Source organism: Hemitrygon akajei, chromosome 1, assembly GCF_048418815.1.
Source record: "Hemitrygon akajei chromosome 1, sHemAka1.3, whole genome shotgun sequence".
Classification (NCBI taxonomy): Eukaryota; Metazoa; Chordata; class Chondrichthyes; order Myliobatiformes; family Dasyatidae; genus Hemitrygon; species Hemitrygon akajei.
Window position 1 is genome coordinate 79056050 of NC_133124.1, and position 21509 is coordinate 79077558.

At 40.2% G+C, this 21509-nt stretch overlaps 1 protein-coding gene across 6 annotated transcripts in view; it reads left to right on the plus strand.

Moving 5' to 3' along the window:
* LOC140728102 (intermembrane lipid transfer protein VPS13B-like) overlaps positions 1-21509 on the plus strand; it is a 1021046-nt gene that overhangs the window by 797843 nt on the left and 201694 nt on the right. For all 6 annotated transcript variants that reach the window (XM_073046336.1, XM_073046304.1, XM_073046330.1 and 3 more), the window contains exons 32-33: positions 2164-2287; positions 3078-3221. In XM_073046336.1, the coding sequence (XP_072902437.1) occupies positions 2164-2287; positions 3078-3221 (268 nt within the window). The remainder of the gene's footprint in view (positions 1-2163; positions 2288-3077; positions 3222-21509) is intronic.

The following is a 21509-nucleotide window of genomic DNA, read 5'->3' on the forward strand; positions in this document are numbered from 1 at the left end:
TTATATATTTTTAATGCAATTATCATTCCTTCAGTCTTCAGTTGAGACCAATTTTAACCCTATTGATGCTATTTGCTACAAGAATTTACAAAGAAAAGTCATCATTATATCAATTCCCCAAAAATAAATTCAGTGACCCCTCCCATCCTGGTCGCTCTCTCTTCCTTCCTCTGCCAACAGGCAGAAGATATAAAACTTGAAAGCACACACCACCAGACTCAAGGAATTGGTTTATTGTTGTCACATGTACCATGACAGCTTCTATCCAGCTGTCATCATATGAATGGATCGCTCATATGCTGAAGATGAATTCTTGTTCTCCCAATCATGGTTCTTGCACTTCATTTGTTTACCTGTATTGCCCTTTCTTTGCAATTCCTGTAGTACAATCTGCATTCTACTTTTTTTTTACACTACTTTGGCATACTTATGTATGCATGATCTTCTTGGATGGCATGCAAACAAATTTTTTCACTATATCTCAGTCTGAAAGTTATATTCCAATTCCTTAACAAGCCAGCTTAAGCAGGAATGTGATATTGAGTAGGTATTGTGTTTCTGCAGATGTTGTTTGAGAGATGACATGATGACCAGAGCTCTTTGGGTATGTCCCCTGTTTATCTTCAAAATAGTTGAGTGAGATCTTAAGGTAGGGCACATGAGTCTTCTGTTTAATATCTTATTTGAAGGACAATACCTCAACCAGTTCAGGACTGCCCCAGTATGTCAGGTTTGATTTTGAGTAAAAAAAGGCTTTAGTTCATTCTTCAAGAAAAAAATGCTTGTTATTGTAATAATAAGGACTTCCATCCTGAGGAGGAATTCAACATAGAGATATGAACAAACAAATGTATAAGTTAGAAACAAATCACTGGTTCTTTCAGCATGCTTTGCCATTTAATAAATTCATATTGATTTTTTTGTAAGTGCATTCAGCCTCTTCACACTAAATTTTCACTACCTCTTGCTTGTCAAGTATCTATCTATCTCAGTGTTGATTTTAAAGCCTTTATGGAAGAGAGTTCCAAAGACTCGTGAGAGAAAAAAATATTTACTCAACTCCGTCTCAGTGAACAGTCTCATATTTTCAAACAGTGACCCTGGAGTTCTAGATTCTCCCACAAAAGGGAACAGTTTGTTTTTCTTATGCTGAACTTCCTTCGCTTTTCAATTATTTTCTGTGGCTTTCTTCATACTACATTCCTGTTTTGGATTGAAAAATATGGGCACCTGTTTTACTAAATAATAGAGCAAATTGTTGACTGGCTTGAGGGAATTTTAGTATAATTAACTCAGAAGGTTGGGTGAATATTGGAACATTAAATGGGGAAAAAGACCAAGCATATGAGGTGAATTCTTTCAGATAAGATTTTACTTCCATGGGGCAAGATGTGTTTAGACAATCCACAACTGGAAGATGGTTTCACGTTTTGAATATATTAATAAATCTAAGGAGAGCAGAACTGTCTTTATGTACATCACTCTTTATGAATTGAGGGTTTCCAGGCAAAACTACCATATCATTGACATATCACCTTATCCAAAAATATTTGGTGTCCAGGACCAGAACCCTTTTGGGCCATGGATTGGACGTTCTTCCTCCCATGGGTTGTTCTGACTATTTCCTGCCCTACAGGATGCCAAATCTGTCAGTTGGGCTGATAAGAGAGTGTGACTCTCTATAATATACCGAAACCAGGGATTTTGTGCACCACTAACCCACTTTTCTCATCTCTACAACCCACCCCAGTAAATATTTTGACCTTAGTTATTAAGCTGTGACTCGTTTATGGAGTGTAAGCAAGGCTAGGTCCAACAATCTAATTTAATTATTTGGAAATTAACTGAGTCACTGAGTCCCCTCCCCCTCCTATCATTTCGCATTTTCCCCTCGCCCTCCTACTTTCAAATCTCTTACCATCTTTCCTTTCAGTTAGTCGTAACGAAGGGTCTTGGCCCGAATCGTCGACAGTGCTTCTCCCTACAGATGCTGCCTGACCTGCTGCGTTCCACCAGCATTTTGTGTGTGTTGCTTGAATTTCCAGCATCTGCAGATTTCCTCGTGTGAGTCACTGTGTTAATTTGCCAGTTTGACAACTGGTCTATAACTAAGTTGATGCAGAGGAATAATAACTTTGCATTATTATATGTCTTTTTGCACAGTATTCGTCGTCATCAAGAGCGAAGGGCAATCTTAACTCCAATTTTGACAGACTTCAGTCTGCGAATAACAGCTGCCCCTGCCATTCTTTTCAAAAAGCTCTCACCTGAGAATGCACAGACTGAGGTCAGTAATGTGAGTTTTAATGAACTGCTTTCTCTGCCATCTAAAATTATCTAGACTCTGCATCTACTAAAGTTGCTTTGACTTTTCTTTTTTAATCCCCTTTTCCATTTCTGCATGAATTTAGTTGTTTTGTTGTCAGTGAACTATAGTTTTGTCACTAAATTTACAGGTCAAATCTGGCATTTAGTTATTTGCCCTAAATTTTTGTTGTGGCTTAATGTCAAATTTTACTTGTTAATATTCTGTTAATTCTCTCAAATGTTAACTGCATATTTGATAGACAATTTTTATACAAATTCTATTTTTGCAAAAGAAAGATGAGTTCTTGACTGCCCAGTTACTTTATAATTGCATCCAGCTCAACTTACAAAGAATTCCTTTTGCTCTTAGAAGCTGAAGCTACCAAATAAAGTAATGGAAATCTGGTCACTCCTTCCCTAAAAACTAATTGGGGCAAGGATGCTGAAGGAAACTAAGAAGTTTCTAAATAGAGATTGAACAAATTTACTATCATAAGATATATAAGAAGTAGGGTGGGTGCAAGAAGTTAATAGGTCAACTCTGATATGACTGACTGCCAGTGGGGAATGAGTCCCATTCCTAAAGTCTGGAAAAAATTTCTATGAATTAATAACTGCCTGATAAATAGATCTGAATTTATTACATTTTTATTATATATGTGTCACATATAAACTTTCAACTTTAATTTTGGTATTCTTGTTTTGAAACATTCATATGACTCTACTATGCAGGAAATCAGATTGTAATGGTTTGTACAATACCATTGTAGGAAATAGTAGTGTGCGGCCATTCACTGGAAGTCAACGTTACCACAAGTCTGGATTTCTTCCTCAGTGTAGCTCAAGTACAGCTCTTACAACAGCTGATAGAAGCCAATATGCTTGGAGTGGTGGTGTCAGACCAAACATCAGAGGTAAGCTCATACCTGATTTCAATTTCCTTTCTCATCTTTTGAATTGCAATTACCAAGGTGGAAGATGATGCTGAAGCACAGGGATAATGTAAGAATAGTGACATTAAATTTGATCCATAACATACAGGTTAATAGTGTTGCATTAAGAACAAACCCAAGCTATCATTCTGCATGCATTAGGTAGAATTTACAGCATAGACGCAGGTTGCTCAATCAAACCGGACTGTGCTGCTGTTTATGATTTTCATTGTACTAAGAATCATGAAAGAAGTTCAACCACAAGTTATTTGCTTGTGGTTTGAAGGTCTTGATTCACATGAATACTGGTTGCCAGCATTTCAAAAGCTAATGCAAAGAAACAAGCAACAAAGGGGATCCCTGCTGAATGTTCTAATGGAAATGTGATCTCATTAGGGACAACTGATGTATGGAGCTGAGAGGTAAACAATGGTCTTTTAAACTATAGCTGACATAAAAAAAAATGAAGAATAACACAGATTATGCCTTGCAGAATATCACGTTACAGTCTCATGCTATGTGTATAGTTTTCTTTTGGAAGCCAGAAAACAACTGGGGATTCAAGTCGGACACTTCGCACCAATATGATTCACAGATTGTGGTTTTGAACTTTAATTGGAAGGGAGAAGTGTTCTGAATTATAGGACTACGAAAACTTCTCTTTTTTATCAATCAGCTGTATACTTTTGTCACATTTTACTGTATATTTAAATAATATTGTGTCTGTGTGCATTTCTTTACTGTGTAGTGAGCTTACCTGCTTATAATTTGTAAACATAGTTCTTTATATTTTGACAGTAGCTTCAGGTCGGTACCCAAATTAATTTTGACAAAAATTACCTTTCTTTTCCAAGTAGCTAAGAAAAATCAGAATCAGATTTATTATCACTGCCATAACACATAATTTGTTGTTTTTGCAGCAGAAGTACAGTGCAAAAGACATAAAAATCCATAAATTGCAAAAAAAAGTATAAATAAAATGGAATAACAGTAGTATTTATGGGTTCATGGACTGTTTAGACATCTGATAGCAGAGAGAAGCTGTTTCTAAATCATTGAATGTGGATCTTCAGACTCCTGTAACTCCTTCCTCAAAGGCAGTAGTAAGAAGAGAGCATGTCCTGAAATGTTGATTGTGTATTCCCCTTCATTGATGCTGCCTGACCTCCATACTGGCTTGATACAGCCATTTAGAATTCTTTCTGGTGTAAATCTTGGTGATATATCAAATTTCCTCAATGAATTATAGTCACTGGTGTGCCTTCATTGTGATTGCACTAATGTTTTGGGCCCAGGATAGATCCTGTGAGATGTTGACCCACAGGAATTTAAAGCAGATCACCCTTTCCACTGCTGATTCCTCAACATGGACTGGTGTGTGTCCTCCCAACTTTCACGTCTTGAAGTGCATATCAGTTCCGTGGTCTTGCTGATGTTGAGTGTGACTTTGCTATTGTGACACCACTCAAGCAGCTGATCTATCTCACTCCTGTGTGCCTACTTGTCACCATCTGAGATTCTACCAACAGAATGGTGTCAACAGCATATTTATAGATGATACTTGAGCTGTTCTTAGCCATACGGTCATGAGTGTAGAGAAGGTAGAACAATATGTGAAACACACATCCTTTTTTTTTTTTTTTTTTTAAATATTTTTTTTATTGTTTTCAAATAGTTACAGAATAAATGTGTATAAAAAAATGTTACCCAGCCCCCCTCCCCTTAACCCCTCCCCCCTAACATCCCTATTAAAGAAATAAGAAAGAAAATAAAAGGGAATGCCTGGATGTTGGAAGATCCCCACATGCTCCACGGAGTTCTCATTTTTTTAAAATATATGTTAAAATCCTTTTTCTTTTTACTGGCCCATTAAGCCCATTAACATTAAAACTTAAAAAATTTAGTAGATTAGTCATTATTTTTTATTATTATATTACTCCAATCTATAATAATACCTAATCTTTCCACTTTTGTGGTATCCTGGGAAATCTTTATAAAAATCTCCATGTTGCTATGTGTGTCCTCACCAATCATCCAGGCAAAAAGATAGAAAAAAATTAAAATATAAAGAAAAAAAAACAAAATACCCCCCTACTAATGTTGTGGAGAAAAATCACAACATTACCCCCCTCTGCTGTACGGGTCATGGCAACCGCCATGATTACACACGTGAATCCCGCAGTAACCGATCCACAGCCTCCCAGCCCCCCCGCAACATAGAAAAGTATATGTATAAGAGAAAAAAAAATACTATTCTCATTTAGTATTTCTAAAATTTTGCTTTTCTCTTCTATAATATCCATAAATGTCCATTCCTTCTGTTCCTTGGGTCAATCTTCATCTTTAATCCATTACGTTTGGAAGCCTCTATGTGTAATTAGCGAATAGATGGAAGTTCTTGTACAAACTCCTCCGCTTTTCGATAATCGGAAAAAGAAAAATTTCCCTCCTCCAAAAAAATTATCAGTGTTGCTGGATGACGCATTGTAAATTTATAACCCTTTTCCCATAAGGCTTTTTTCACTGGGTTAAATTCCTTCTTTCTCTTCAACAGGTTGTAACTTATATCAGGATAAAATAGAACTGGTTTCCCTGCTATCATCAGTGGCCCGTTTCTATTTTTGGCACATTGGGCAGCGGCCTTCAGGATCTTTTCTTTGTCTTGGTATCGTAAGCATTTTATCAAAATTGATCGTGGGTTTTGATCAGCTCGAGGTCTTGACCTTAAAGATCTATGCGCCCTTTCAATCTCAATTGGAGTTTCTCTTTCCATTTTCAATTTTTTAGGGATCCAGTTTTGAAAAAAATTTATTGGATCTTCTCCTTCTATATCTTCTTTAAGTCCAACAATTTTAATATTATTTCGTCTACTGAGATTTTCAAGCTTATCAATTTTTTCCATAAATTGTTTTCTTTCTGATGTCCAAGCAGTATTTTCCTTTTCTATTTTGTCCATTCTTTCAACCATGTCTTCCGTTGTAGTTTCCAAGTCCTTAATTCTTTTTCCCATTTTTTTCTGTCTCTTTGTCGTTTTATCAAGCATAATCTCCATTTTGGTCATTTTTTTTTCGAGTCTTTTTTGATTATTTTTAATTACTTTTAATGTGTCTAATTTACGCATTATTTGCCTCAAAGTCTTTTCTATATTTCTAGAAGGACTTTTACCACCTTCATCTGATCCTTCCGAGAGATTTGACTCTCCCTCTGATTCGCTATCACTTTCAGTTGCAGTGGTAGCTGGGCTTTGTAGTTCTTGTTGCTCCCGTTTGCGCATGCTCCATCCTTCGCATTTGCGGAGCTCACGGTGGTCTTTTCCTGTGGCCAATGTTGCCACAGTCTCCTGTTCCGTATCGCCGGTGATATAATGTACCTGAGACCGCGGTTCCTCGGTAGACGTGGGCCTTGTTCTTGTTCCAACTTGCGTAGTCTTCCCGGTATTAGTTTTCTTCATCTTCCTTCCTTGAGGCATAGCTTGACACAGTCCGGAGTCGTTTATAAGTAACTTTTAGAAAGTATTGCCTAACTTTTCTTCATTTAAACATTAATTTATTAACTTTTTACGGGAGGGCTGGGTCCCTGCGTCTCGATCCTACGTCATCACGTGATGTCCCCCCGAAACACACATCCTTGAGGTGCACCTGCATTGACTGTCAGCAAGGAGGAGATGTTGTTTCGGATCTACATTGACTGTTTATCCTGATGAGGAACTCAAGGATTCAGTTGTAGAGGGAGTTACTGGGGCCAACATCTTGAAGTTTATGACAAACCTCTTGAAGCACTTCATTACAGTAGATATGTGTGCTGCTCATGTGTTTGTCAGTCTGTGTGTAGTTTTTCATTGATACTATTGTATTTCTTTCTCCTACTGTGAATGGCTGCAAGAAAATGAATCTCAAGATACAAACGTTTATAGTATAATGTGACATAGACATACTCTTGGATAATAAATTGACTTTGAACTATTGGGTGATAAACATTGAGGCAATTTCTCCTGCTCTTTTTGGGCATTGGAATGATTGCAGCCCTCTTGAAGCAGGTGAGAAACAGCCATTTGGTTGGCACAGGTTTTTAATACCCGGGTAGATACACAGCCAGGACCCAGTGCCTTGTGGGGGTTCACCCTCTTCAAGGATATTTGGATATCAGAGGGTCACCTGATGCTGTTGAGATTTGCACCAGTGTAGTGTTATTTTCCCTTTCAAAGTGTGCATAAAAGGCATTGAAGTTCATCAGCAAGTGAAGCATCATTGCCATTTAGAACATAAGACTGTAAGACATTGGAAGAGAATTAGTTTATTTGGCCAATTGAGTCTGCTCTGCCATTTGATCATGGCTGATCCATTTGCCTCTCAACCCCATTCTCATGCCTTTTCCCCGTAACCATTCACACCCTGACTTATCAACCTCTGCCTTAACTGCTCCTAATTACCTGTTCTCACACCCGTTTGTAGCAATGAACTCCACAGAATCAGCACCCCCTAGATAAATAAATTCCTTCTCAGCTCCATTCTAAATAGACATCCCTCTATTCTGAGGCCGTACCCTCTGGTCCTAAACTCCCCCACTGTAGGAAACATCCTCTCTATATCCACTCTGTCTAGGCCTTTCAATATTCGATAGGTTTCTATGAGATTCCTCCCTCATTCTACATTCCAGCGAGTACAGGCCCAGCCCAGAACAATCAAACGCACCTCATATGATAAGATTTTCATTCCAGGAAATCATTTTCCTGAACCTCCTTTGAAACCTCTCCAATATCAGCACATCCTTTCTTAGATAATGGGTATAATAATACTCTTAGGTAATGAGTACAGTATTGCTTACAATACTACAAGTGAGGCTTCACCAGTGCTTTATGAAACCTCAGCATTACATTGTTGCTTTTATACTCTATCCCTCTGGAAATGAATGCAAGCATTGCATTTGTGTTCATTACTGCTAACTCAGCCTACAGTTAAGAATATAGAACATAGAAGTCTGTCGTTGAGTAGCTCGCCAAGCTGGCTTGTTAGTTTGCAGAAGTTTCATTATCCAGCTAGGCAACATCATCAGTGCAACTTCAAATGAAGTGTTGGTGGTCTTCATTGTTCACACACTTTATGTGTCCTGGACACATAAAAGACGAACACTGTGGACCACCAACACTTCATTTGAAGTTGCACTGATGTTATTGCCTAGCTTGGTAACGAAACGTCTGCAAGCTAACAAGCCAGCTTGGTGAGTCACTCAACAACAACATCCTCAACCCGAGCTACAAATCTTTTCCTACATCACATAGAAATCTACAGCACGTTACAGGTCTTTTTGGTCCACAATGTTGGACCATGTAACCTACTCTAGAAACTGCCTAGAATTTCCCTACCACATATTCCTCTATTTTACTAAGCTCCATGTATCTATCTAAGAGTCTCTTAATTAAAAACCCTATTATATCCTTCTCTACCACTGTTGCAGTACAATCCACTCACCCACCTCTCTGTGTGGAAAAACTTGCCTCTGAAATCCCATCATGCCTATTTCCATGACCCCTCATGTTAGCCATTTCAGCCCTGGGAAAAAGCCTCTGGCTATCCACATGATCAATGCCTCTCATTGTCTTATACACCTTTATCAGGTCACCTTTCAACCTCCGTTGCTCGACAAGGAGAAAAGGCCATTCACTCAACCTATTCTCATAAGGCAGGCTCTCTAATCCAGGCAACATCCTTGTAAATCTCCTCTGCACTCTCTCTATAGTATCCACATCCTTCCTGTAGTGAGGTGACCAGAACTGAACACAGTACTCCAGGTCGGGTCTAGCTAAGGTCTTATATAGCTGTAACACTACTCCACAGCTCTTGAACTTAATCCCACGGTTGATGAAGGCCAACACACCATACGCTTTCTTAACCACGCTGCACAGCAACTTTTGAGTAACCTATGGACATGAATCCCAAGATCTCTCTGGTCCTCCACACTGCCAAGAGTCTTACCATTAATACTATATTATGTCTTTAAATTTGACCTACCAGAATGAACTACTTAACACTTAACTGGGTTGACCTCCATCTGCCATATCTCAGCCCAGTTCTGCATCCCATCAATATCCCGCTGTAGCCTCTGAGAACTCTCCGAACTATCCACAACACCCCCAACTTTTGCGTCATCAGCAAACATACTAACTCACCCTTCTACTTCGTCATCCAGGTCATTTATGAAAATCACAAAGAGGAGGTGTCCCAGAACATAACCCTGCAGAACACCATTGGTCGCCGACCTCCATGCAGAATACGATCCATCTATAACCACCCTTCTGGGGCAAGCCAGTTCTGGATCCGCAAAGCAAGGTCTCCTTGGATCCCATGCCTCCTTACTTTTTGAATGAGCCTTGCACGGGGAACCTTATCAAATATTGAAATCCATAATTTTGTTATATCTTCAAAGAATTCAATCAGACTCATAAGGCATGAACCTGCCCTTGACAAAGCCATGATGAGTATCTCTGATTGGATTCTGTCTCTCCAAATGCTCAGAAATTCTGCCTCTCAGGATCTTATCCTACAACTTGCCCACTTGGTTATTTTGTAGATGCGGTGATTTATCTAACTGAATACTTTTCAAAAGCTCCAGCACACCGGCTTTCTTAATGTTTATATGCTCAAATATTTCAGTCCGCTGTAAGTCATACCCACAATTGCCAAGGTCCTTTTCCCTGCTGAATACTGAAGCAAAGTATTCATTAAGTTCCTCCACTACCTCCTCTGACTCCACGTACACGCTTCCACTATCACACCTGACTTGTCCTATCCTCACATGGCTCATTCTCTTGCCCTTCGCATGCTTATAGAATGCTTGGGGTTTTCCTTAATCTTGCTTGCAAAGACCTTCTCATGGCCCCTTCTAGCTCTCCTAATTTCATTCTTAAGCTCCTTCCTGGCAACCTTGTAATTTTCTATAGCTTCAACAGTACCTAGTTACTCTTACCTTTCATAATTTTTCCTTTTTTTCTTAGCTAGATTCTCTACATCCTTTGTTACCATGGTTCTTTTACCCTACCATCCTTTCCCTGCCTCAATGGAACATACCTGTGCAGAATGCCATGCAAATGTTCCCTGAACATTTGCCACATTTCTGCTGCGCATTTCCCTCAAAATATCTGCTCCCAATTTATGCTCCCAAGCTCCTGCCTAACAGCATCATATTTCCCGCTACGCCAGTTAAATGTTTACCCAAATTTTTTGCCCCTATCTCTCTCCAGCACTATGGTAGAAGAGTTAGAGTTGTGATCACTGCCTCCAAAATGCCCTCCCACCAAGTCATCTGATACCTGACCAATAGCAGATCAAGTACAGCCTCTCCTCGAATTGGCTTATCTACAAATTGCATCAGGAAACCTCCCTCAACACATCTAACAAACTCCACCCCATCCAAACCCCTTGCTCTAAGGAGATGCCAGTCAATATTAGGAAAGATAAAATTCCACATCACAACAACTCTATTATTATTGCACCATTCCAGAATCTGCCTCCCTATCTGCTCCTTGATGTCTCTATTACTAGAGACATCAAGGGCATTAACACCCAGTAGAATTAATGCCCCCTTCCTGTTTCTTGACTTCCATCCACAATGACTTAGTAGACAATCCCTCTATGACTTCTTCCTTTTTTTGCAGCTGTGATACTATTCCCAATTAGCAATGCCACACTCCCACCTCTTTTGCCTCCCTCCCTGTCCTTTTTGAAACATCTAAAGCCCGGCACACTCAGCACCCATTCCTGCCCCCAAGACATCCAAGTCTCTGTAATGGCCACAATGTCAGTTCCACGTATTGATGCACGCTCTTAAGTTCATCCACCTTGGTTAGGATGCTCCTTGCATTAAAATAGACACATCTCAAACCATGTGGCTGATTGCATCTTTGGTCTATCATCTGCCTATCCTTCCTCACAAACTCCCTACAATCTGTCTCTACTTGTGTGCCAACTGCCCCATCCTCTGCCTCTTCACTCGGTGCCCACACTGCTCCAAATAAGTTGAAACCCTCCCCAACGGCATTAGCAAATCTCCTCAGGATATTGGTTTCCTTCCAGTTCGGGTATAATTTGTCCCAAATGTATATGTCACCCCTTCCCCAGAAAAGGTTCTGTGATTCAAGAACTTGAAACTCTAAACCCCTATACCGTCTCCTTAGTCACTCATTTGTCTCTGGTTTCTTCTTGTTCTGACCTTATCTAGCTCATGGCACTGGGCGTAATCCAGAGATTACCACCTTGGAGGTCCAGCTCTTCAGCCTCCTTTCTAATTCCCTAAACTTACTGTGCAGGACCATTACCCCTTTGCTTTCTATGTCATTGGTACCAATGTGTACCATGACCTCTGGCTGCTCACCCTCCCTTTCAAGAATATTCTGCAACCACTCAGGACCATCCTGGACCCTAGCACCCGGGAGGCAACACACTATCCTGGCGTCTCTTTTGCTGCCACAGAATCTCCTATCTGTCCCCCTAACTATCGAGTCTCCTATGACTATTGCTTCTCCTGACTTCACCCTACTCTTCTGAAACTCAGAGCTGACCACAATGCTTTTGGACTGGCTGCTACTGTTGGCTTGCCCAGATAGGTCATCCCTCTCAGCAGTATCTAAAAGGGTATACCTTTTGCTGAAGGGAATGGTCACAAAGGGGAACCCTGTATTTTCTTTCTCCCTTTACCTCTCTCAGTGTTCACCTATCTAGTCCCTGAATTCTGCACTCGGGTGTAACCACCTGTTTAAAAGTCTTATCTATCAATTGCTCTGCCTCTTGGATAATCCGTAGTTCATCCAACTGCAGTTCCAGCTCCTTAATGCAGTCTTTCAGGAGCTGGAGTTGGTTGCACTTCCCACAGGTGTAGTCAAAAGGGAGACCACCAGGTTCCATGAATTCCCACATCTTATAGGAGGACCATTCCACTGCCATATCTACCATCCTACCTGTATTGTACTATGGGCAATCAAGACTAAATCAGCAATAACAAAAGGAAAAACCTACCCTTATTACCTGTTTCTTTGGCCTCCGCCTCTTTCATTGAAGCCTCTTGAGTCAAAGCCTCTAAGTTCCCACTGTCTTTTTAGACCCCAGTCCGACAATGCCCACTCCACTAGGCCCTATCTCTCATTTACAATTTAAAAAGTAAGCTACTTGCTTGCCCCCCACCAATACTACCTCTCCAATGTTATTTTCCAGAGGTCTGATATCTACTCTTACCCCACTTTTACTCTTTATATAACTGAAAAAAAACTTTTGGTATCCTCTTTGAAATTATTGGGTAGCTTACTGTACTTCATATTTCATCTTTTCTCTCCTTATGGCTTTTTGGAGTTACCTTCAGTTTGTTTTTAAAAGCTTCCTAATCCTCTAACTTTCCACTAATTTTTGCTGTATTACGTGCCTTGTCTTTTGCTTTTATGTTGGCTTTCACTTTCCATAGTTGTATCATCCTGCCTTTAGAATTCTTCTTTGGGATGTATCTATCCTGCGGTTTCCGAATTTCTCCCAGGAACTCCAGGCATTGTTGCTCTGCCATCATCCCTTCTAGTGTCCCCTTCCAATCAACTTTGGCCAGCTCCCCTCTCATGCCACTGTAATTCTCTTTACTCTACTATAAATCTGATACATTTGATTATAGCTTCTCCCTCTCAAATTGCAAGGTGAACTCTATCATATTAAGGTTGTCATAGCCGGAGGTGCTAATTGGGACAAGCTCTGGCTATCTATCAAATGCTCCCAATGGTATGCTCCTCAAATAGCCTCTGATAACCAAAGTATAGCTCCTGGCAGAACTGTTTCTACTGATAGGAGAAGGGGCAAAGGTGGGTTACTGGCATCTTAAGCTTGGTTGCTTCGGGCTGATGGGTCTCATTACCTGTGGTTGGCAGCTCATCGAGGAGAAGGAAAACTCTAATCCCAAACCTCTGCTGCCTTACAGCTATACCCACTCATGAAGAAAGCTTTGGGAGTAAACCCCAAGGGAAAAATATATGGAGCTGGAGTCCTAAAGGCAGTCCTACGTTGAGTTCAATGTTGACTGGCAACTCCTGTGAAGCTGCTGGTACCAAACTGTATCAGTCTCTACCGTTCCTTTGGGTTGATCGGATGCGTGGAAAGGGGAAGTTTGCTGTTGGGCAACAGTTTGCTCTCCATATCGTATTGCTGAGGGTTGCGTATCTAGACAGCTAGAATGTAATATCCATGGTCAACTCTGACTGTCCTTTAGATACAATGTGTATCCTTGGATATTAAGCTTCCAATTATAATCTCTTTCAGCCACAACTCAATGATGCCCACACTGCGCTATAAGATCATCTACCTTAGTTTGTATGCTGCGTGCATTGAAATATAGCACCTTCAGTTCTGTATTCTTCATCCTTTATGATTTTGTAGCTCATTCCACTGACTGCAATTTTGCCCTATCATCTGCCTGTTCTTCCTGACAGTCTCACTACACACTGCCTTGAGTTCAGGTGTAAATCATTTTTCTTGTGCAGGTCATTCCTCCCCCAGAAGAGATTTCAATGATCCTGAGATCTGAAACTCTATCCTCTGCACCATTTCCTTGGCTATACCTTCATTTGACATCATTCTGTTTTTACCCTCTCTGGTGTGCGGCACAGGCTGCAAACCAGAGATTGCTACTCTGGAAGTCCTGCTTTTCAGCTTTCTACCTAGCTCCCTAAATTCATTCTTCAGGACCTCTTCTCTTTTCCTCCCTATATTATTAGCGCCAAAATGTACCAAGACTTCTGGCTGCTCACCCTCCCCCTTTTGAATTCTCTCAAACCAATCCAAGACATCCCTGACCCTCACACCTGGGAGGCAACATACCATCTGGGTGTCTATTGCGTGAACAGAATCTTGTGTCTAGTCTTCTAGGTATGGAATCCCCTATCAGTACTGCAGTCCTCCTCCCCCTTCCATTCTGAGCCAGAGCGCCAGGCTCTGTGCCAGAGACATCATCGCTGCGGCTTCCCCCGGTTGGTCCCCCCACAAACAGTAGCCAAAGTGAGGGGGAGGGCCACAGGGGTGCTCTGCTCTGCCTGCCAATTTTCTTTCCCTCTCCTGACAGTCACCCAGGTACTTGCCTCCTGCAACTTAGGGGTGACCACCTCCCTGTAGGTCCTATCCATCACCTCCTCAGTTTCCTGTATTAGCCAATGGTTATCAAGTTGCAGCACCATTTATGCTGTTAAGCTTCACCTTATAGGAATTAATGGAGTGCAAGCCCTGCCACAACTGCAGTGGTCTCTAACTTCACTCACAATTGCCTTTTTGCTCTCACCTGGACTTTTAGGATTCTGGATTGTTGGTCCTGAACATCATAGATCTAGCCCACAGCAGACTGCTAGTATCCTGGTTCATTCAGGGCTTCTGGTCTGAGAAAACTTCGCATGTTCTCAAAGGCACACCCTCATCACTCTGGTCTTGATAAAGTCAATGATAGATGCAGCATATTAATTCCAAACCGAATCCCTGAATATTGTCCAGTCCACTGATTCACGTACCCTTCCAAGACCATACCTTCACAGTCATCACCACCTGGTGCTGTGGCTCTCAGTTGCTGCCTATATTCTGGGAGAAGTACAACCAGGTGAACAGTCTTGCTGAAAAAACAGTCACAGAATGGCACAATGAGCATTCTCGATTATTGTGTAACAGTGACCAAGTGTGCTGACGAGCTAAATCTTTTTTCCACTCGATTCGATGTTACCAACCCTGAGCACCTGAGGAAATCTACAGCTGATACGACCTGCAACTTGGTCATCTCTGAGGCCAAGGTACACAGGTGATCCAACAAGTGGACAGTTGCAAGGCTGTAAGACCGGATGGCATCCCAGGGCGGGTACTCAGAGTGTGGGTGGCACAACTGGCAGGTGTGTTTACAGACACTTTTAATCTCTCCCTCTCCCAGTGTAGAGTGCACTCCTGCTTCAAAACATCCACCATTGTTCTGATACCTAAAAAGACCAAGGTATCATGTCTGAATGACTGATGTCCTGTTGCACTCACCTCAATAATAAGCAAATGCTTTGAGAAGCCGGTCAAAGTCTACATCTGCAGCAGGCTACCACCCACACTGGCCCCCTACAATTCATCTATTGACACAACCAATCGACAGATGACACAATAGCCACAGCTCTACACTCCATCCTTATATATCTGGAAAAGAAGGATGCTTATTTGAGAATGCTGTTCTTGGACTACAGTTCAGTATTCAACACCAAAATTCCCCCCAGGCTCGGCAAGAAGCTCAGAGATCTCGGCCTTCACCCTGCCTTGTGCAGCTGGATCCTGGACTTCCTGTCAGATTGCTGGCAGGTGGTAAGAGTGGGCTCCCTCACCTCTGCCCCTCTGACTCTCAACATAGATGCCCCTCAGGGCTGCGTGCTAAGCCCCCTCCTTCACTCTGTGTATATCTATGACTGTGTCGCCACCCACAGCTCTAATCTGGTAACTAAATTTGCTGACAACACTTCACTGACAGGCCTAATCTCAAATAATAATGAGGCAGCTTTCAGAAAAGGAGTCATCACCTGACACAATGGTGTCAAGAAAACAGCCTCTCCCTCAATGTCACAAAAACAAAGGAGCTGGTTGTGCTCCTCGTATCTGAGGAGAAATTTCTTCAGCCAGTGAGTGGTGAATCTGTGGAATTCAGGCAGCTGTGGAGGCCAAGTCTTTATGCATATTTAAGGCAGAGGTTGATAGATTCTTGATTGGTCAGGGCATGAAAGGATACAGAGAGATGCTCGGATATTGAGGCTGAGAGGAAAATTGGATCAGTCATGACGAAATGGCAGAGCAGACTTGATGGGCCAAATGGCCTAATTCTGCTCCTTTATCTTATGGTCTTATCTCATCTGTTTCAAATTTTAAGTGATAAAAATGTTACAATTTGACGTACAAATGATGTTATGAAAACTCACCTATGAAAATTAGAAGTGAGGCAATGGATGCCGGCAATCAAACATCTGTGCTATTTGATTGCCAGTGCTATTTCATTTTGTTAGAATTTAATATAAGCAATTTAAGCGACACAGATTAATTTGAATTATTGAATTTCACTTTCAGTATCAGGTTATTCTGAAATATATTGTCCCTCTTTAAAATGCCTTTGACGTTGATAATTTAATAAACTAAATGGTTTGAGTTTGCATGAGAGCCATTGTCATCCTACTGTATATCTCTTTGTCAGGGCTCTGTGGCTTAACTCTGACAATCTCCTGCCTGTTGTGCTCCGTAAACTAAAACCAATAATATATGCATTTTTAAGAAAGAATACTTCGCTTAATAATTCAACAAGCTATTGAGGTAGCTACATCTCTCGTTTAACATGCATGTGTTTAACATTGCAATGGATTTCTCCATGTGCCAAATACACATCAAATCAAAAAAGAAGTGTAACTGAAGTATTTTTTAGGTATTGGCTACAATCATTTGCTTAAAATAGCAGCAAAAGCTCAAGGTACATCTTCAGACTACATGTGTTAATATTTTCTAGACTGAACATTTGACTTAAATACTTAAATTATGAGTAATTCTGCCATTTTTATATCTGATCTCCAGTATGTCTGAACTTAAAAGTGGTAATTTCAGAAGACAGAAGAGCTGATTATTGACTTCAGGAAAGTAGGAGGGGATGTGTTGCACATGCTTCTGTTTATGTCAGTGGTGCTGAGGTCGAGAGGTTTGAGAGTTAAGTTCCTAGGACTGAATCTCACCAATGACTTGTCCTGGTCCAACTACATTGACACGATGGCCAGGAAAGCTCACCAGTACCTCTACTTCATCAGGAGGCTGAAGAAATTTGACATGTCCTCATTGACCCTCACCAATTTTTATCAAAGCACCATATAATGCATCCTATCTGGGTACATCACAGCTTGACATGACAACTATTTTACCCATGACTGCTAAAAACTGCAAAGAGTTGTGGACCCAGCTCAGCACATCACAGAATCTAGTCTCCTCTCCATGGACTCTGTCTACACTTCTTGTTGACTTGGTAAAGCCAGCATAATCAAAGACCCCACATACAGGCATTCTCCCTACTCCCTCTCCCATTGGGCACAACAAATGTCTTAAGTCTGAGGATGCATACCACCAGGCTCCAGGACAGCTTCTACCTCACTGTTATGACTATTGAATGTTTCCTCTAGGCAGTGGGTAAAGTTTTTGTGTGGTATGGTTAGTGAGCACAAGAAATTCACATAGCCAGTTATAATGAAGTAGACAAGCGCTGACCAAATGGCCATTAGCTTTGACTTTACACAACATAGCTTGATTGATTGGAACCTAATTTGAACGAGGGCAACTGCTAGAACTGTCTGACTTTCCTGACTCATTTCTCTGCTTGAATTTGCTGCTGCATGTCTTCTTTTTCACAACCATCTATGCGCTTTGTTTCTCTTTGGCTGTAAAGCGCAGATGGGACAATCCGAACTATGAAAAATGCTATACACATGTAATTATTTTTTTCTTTATCCCTTTCATATATATTGCTTTGTTTTGAAGTTCCTTTTCTCTGTCTTATCTATATTTAACATCAAAGAATATTTCTCTGCGAAGTGAGAAGTAAAAGTCGAGGATATATGTATAATAGTGGTTAGGTTACTAGTCTAATAATCCAGATGCTAGGGTTGTTGATCCAGAAACATGTTAATGTCCTATATTCAGGGAAGTATTCATTCAAGAGATCAGGATGCTACTGCATCCCTAATTGCCCCTAAACTGAGAAATCCATTGAAAGTCAGGAACATAAGTGCACATGAAGTTATTTACGGCTCAGAAAGGGTAAGGAAAGTTCTCTTCTTACCTGAAGAACTTTAAGAAATGAAATGTTTCTTATGCATTCTGCTAATTTACAATCACCTTTGCTGTTACTAGCTTTTCAGTCTAGACTATATACAACAGTGGAGATGCAAGCGACTGTAGATGCTGAAATCTGGAGCAACAAAAGATCTGCTGAAGGAACATATTGGCTTGAGCAACATCTGTGGGAGGATAGGGATTGTTGATGTTTTGGATCCTGAAGCAAGGCTTCGATCTGAAATATTGACAATTCCTTTCCTCACACACATGCTGCTTGACCTGCTGATAGGTCCAACAGATAGTTTGTAGATAGAATAATGATTAAGTTCATGGCTAGCAGAAGAGGCTTCCACCATCAATCTTGGAACATGAGATTAAATCCCACAATGTTGACTTGTGAATTTAAATTCAAATAATTACAGAGCAAAATCAAGCCAAAATGATGACCATGTAATAATTAGATGTTTGTAAAACCCCACCTGATTTGCTCATGTTCTTCCGGGGTCTCAATCTACCAATCTTACCTGGTCTACCCTATATGTGACTTCAGACCCATTGATGTCATTGATTTTAATTGTCTCCATAGGTCAGGGGAAATTAGTAATGAACAATAAATGGCATCTTTGCCAGTAGTGCTCATATACTGTGAATAAGTTGCTATGATGGGAATCAGTGGTTCTGGCCTCTAGTTATGAATCCAGTAAATTAAACACTAAGATAAATAAAATCTTAGCATCAGTAACAGTGACTATTAAACTACTAAGTTGTTGTGAAGCCATTGGGTTCTCTAACGTCCTTCAGAAAGGATGTTTACTATGTATATCTTGCCTGACCTACATGAGACTTAAGACCCAACAGTGTGGTTGACTCCAGTTGCCTTTGAAAGACTCTCATATGTCATTTTAGTTCAAGAGCAATTTAGAACAGGCTGTTGGCCTAATGGAGATACCAGAGATTCTGCAGATACTAAAAATCTGAAGCAGCACACACAGAGTGCTGGAGGGACTCAGCGGGTCAGGCAATATTTATGGAGGAAAATGGAACAGTGAACATTTCAGGCCAGTATTCTTCATCACAACTAAGAATTGTTGGCCTTATCACCAAAGCCCAAGAATTTGACTTTGCTTACTTGGGTTTTTGTTCCCTGAACCATGTCCTTACTTGACTGGTCTAGTCCAGGCTATCTGATCAGCATCAGGTTCCTACTCAAATATATCAGAACTACTGCAGGGAAAAAAAAGTACAGCAATTAACTGCTGGAAGATTGATTGTTCCTTGTTCCAAAACAGACATTTGAGATACATGGGAATGGATGTATGTAATTCTGTCTGATTATTTTCAGAATTTAGTATTGTTACAGTTCAGTGAATGTTATGAATAGCATATCTTCAATTGCATATGTTGAAGATAAATCTTCTGTTTCACCAAGTCTAGATTGATTCAGAAATTAGATATTCAAAATATTTCTGTAGTCTCAGGCACATGTGAGAAGCAGCTTATTTTTCTTAAGAGGTACAGTTGGGAGTGTTGGTTCCACTAACATTGAATTATGCATTCTAACTTATGGCAAAGTAAGCTACCTGTGACACTGAGTGTACCACAGCTACGGTCTGCAGAGCTCCCTCTCAGCTGATAGTGTGTTGTCGTTCAGTCTCATTGAATAGCACCGGAAGGCTGCTGAAGGTTAAACTTCAGCCTTTGAATCAGCCAAACTGTCTCCTTCAAGTTCTTATGCTAACTACAGTTGAAGGATGCATTTCACTACTGACAGATAAAACATAAACCAGAATGTTTGAAGAAGTGTAAATTGTATTTCCCCTGCCCACTCAGGTTTGCAGGTTGTGTGGTGTTTACATCATCATTGGTGACTTACTTGTTGTCAGATATGCTCAGTCCACTTTATCCTTTAGTGGTCATGAATATCATGAAAAACAGTAAAAACATGTAAATTTTGTTGTAATGACATTCCCATCATTCATTTACTCAAAAAGTAGTTTTTACTTAAATGTATTTTTCAGCAAAGTTGAGTGATATTCTTAACAAAGAGAGATTTATCTGTGCACTGTAACTCCTGAAACAGTGTTAAGGGTATATTTTTTATATAGTTGAGGTGCTGTGACAGCTGCTGGTGTTCATTATTCTGCGGAGGTTTTGCTAAGCAACTGCTATCCTAAAATACATTAAATTTGACATTTCTGATCTTAAAGACTATGGCCATAAAATTTCCTCATCTGCTGACACTCCATCCTCTATCCTTTTCATGTAATTCCCAGTGTTCTAGCGCGCCCTAGAGGGTCACAGTTATTTGCTCGATTTGTTTTAATCTTTCCAAAACTCTATGATGGTATCAAACACATATTGTTTCTACTAAAACTTCTTCACAAGGATCTAACAGTTATTTCATATTTTTTCTCTGTTTTAAGAAATCAAGAAAGCAAATGCATAATACATTTGTTGAAAGATATAGCCAAATATATTTTGTTTAGCAAGTCCATTATCCAGTTTATGCAAAGTTTGTACATTCCTTTACAGTTATCTTTGTATTAATTTTTGTTAATCCATTTTTTTATGGTTAGTCCGAACTATTTGGGCAGAAAATGCAATTATGTAATCCCCAGTACTCTTCAGTTTGCCAAATTCCTGTAGCCCTTTTAATTATTGCACAAGCTATCCATTGGGAACAACCATTATTTTATTTTAGATGTGTTCAGCAAAGCAGAGAAATACAGCACCTTACTGCTAAGTTTTTAAGTAAGCCAATTAAGAGAATGCTGTTAACTCCTTTTTGTACCTTCACCTCTGACTAAGTTTTAATACAGCTGGACTGTTAGAGACAAAATCTTTGCTTCTGCTAAGGATCCATGTGATGTTAATGCTGGCCGTTCTAAATCTAGATTCTATTGGTGTAGTGTTGTCCATAATTTGGCACTAAATTGGTTGTTCTTACTGACAAAAACCACAAGAATTGCTGGTTTGGAAATAAAATTGCATTGTAGTGGAGAATTGGGATTGCTTTTCTTCAGAGGGTAGAGATAGATTGTGTTTGTGACAATGCAAAACAATCTTTGCTCTACTTTATAACTCAGAGTGGACCATACCTCTTTGAGCAAATTATCTTCTGTCAAGCTAAATGGGAGGAATAACTGTGTTTGTCTTTTCCATTTAATGGTTAGACAATGAGTTTACTCAGATTTAGAAGAAGAATGCATTTTAATTGATCCTTCAGAGACATCGAAAAACCTTAACTGTAGTCAATTGCTTCAACAACATCTTGTATTGATGCGACCTTCAAGAGCCTAAAAAGTGTAAAAGTTACCATAGAAGAAAATTATGAAAGAAAATGTAATGCAGAGTAGACAGGATAGTTAGGCTGATATTCAGAAGCTGGAAGGGAAAGCCATACATCCATACCACTTGGAGAATTTGGATGAGAGCTACAATCAGA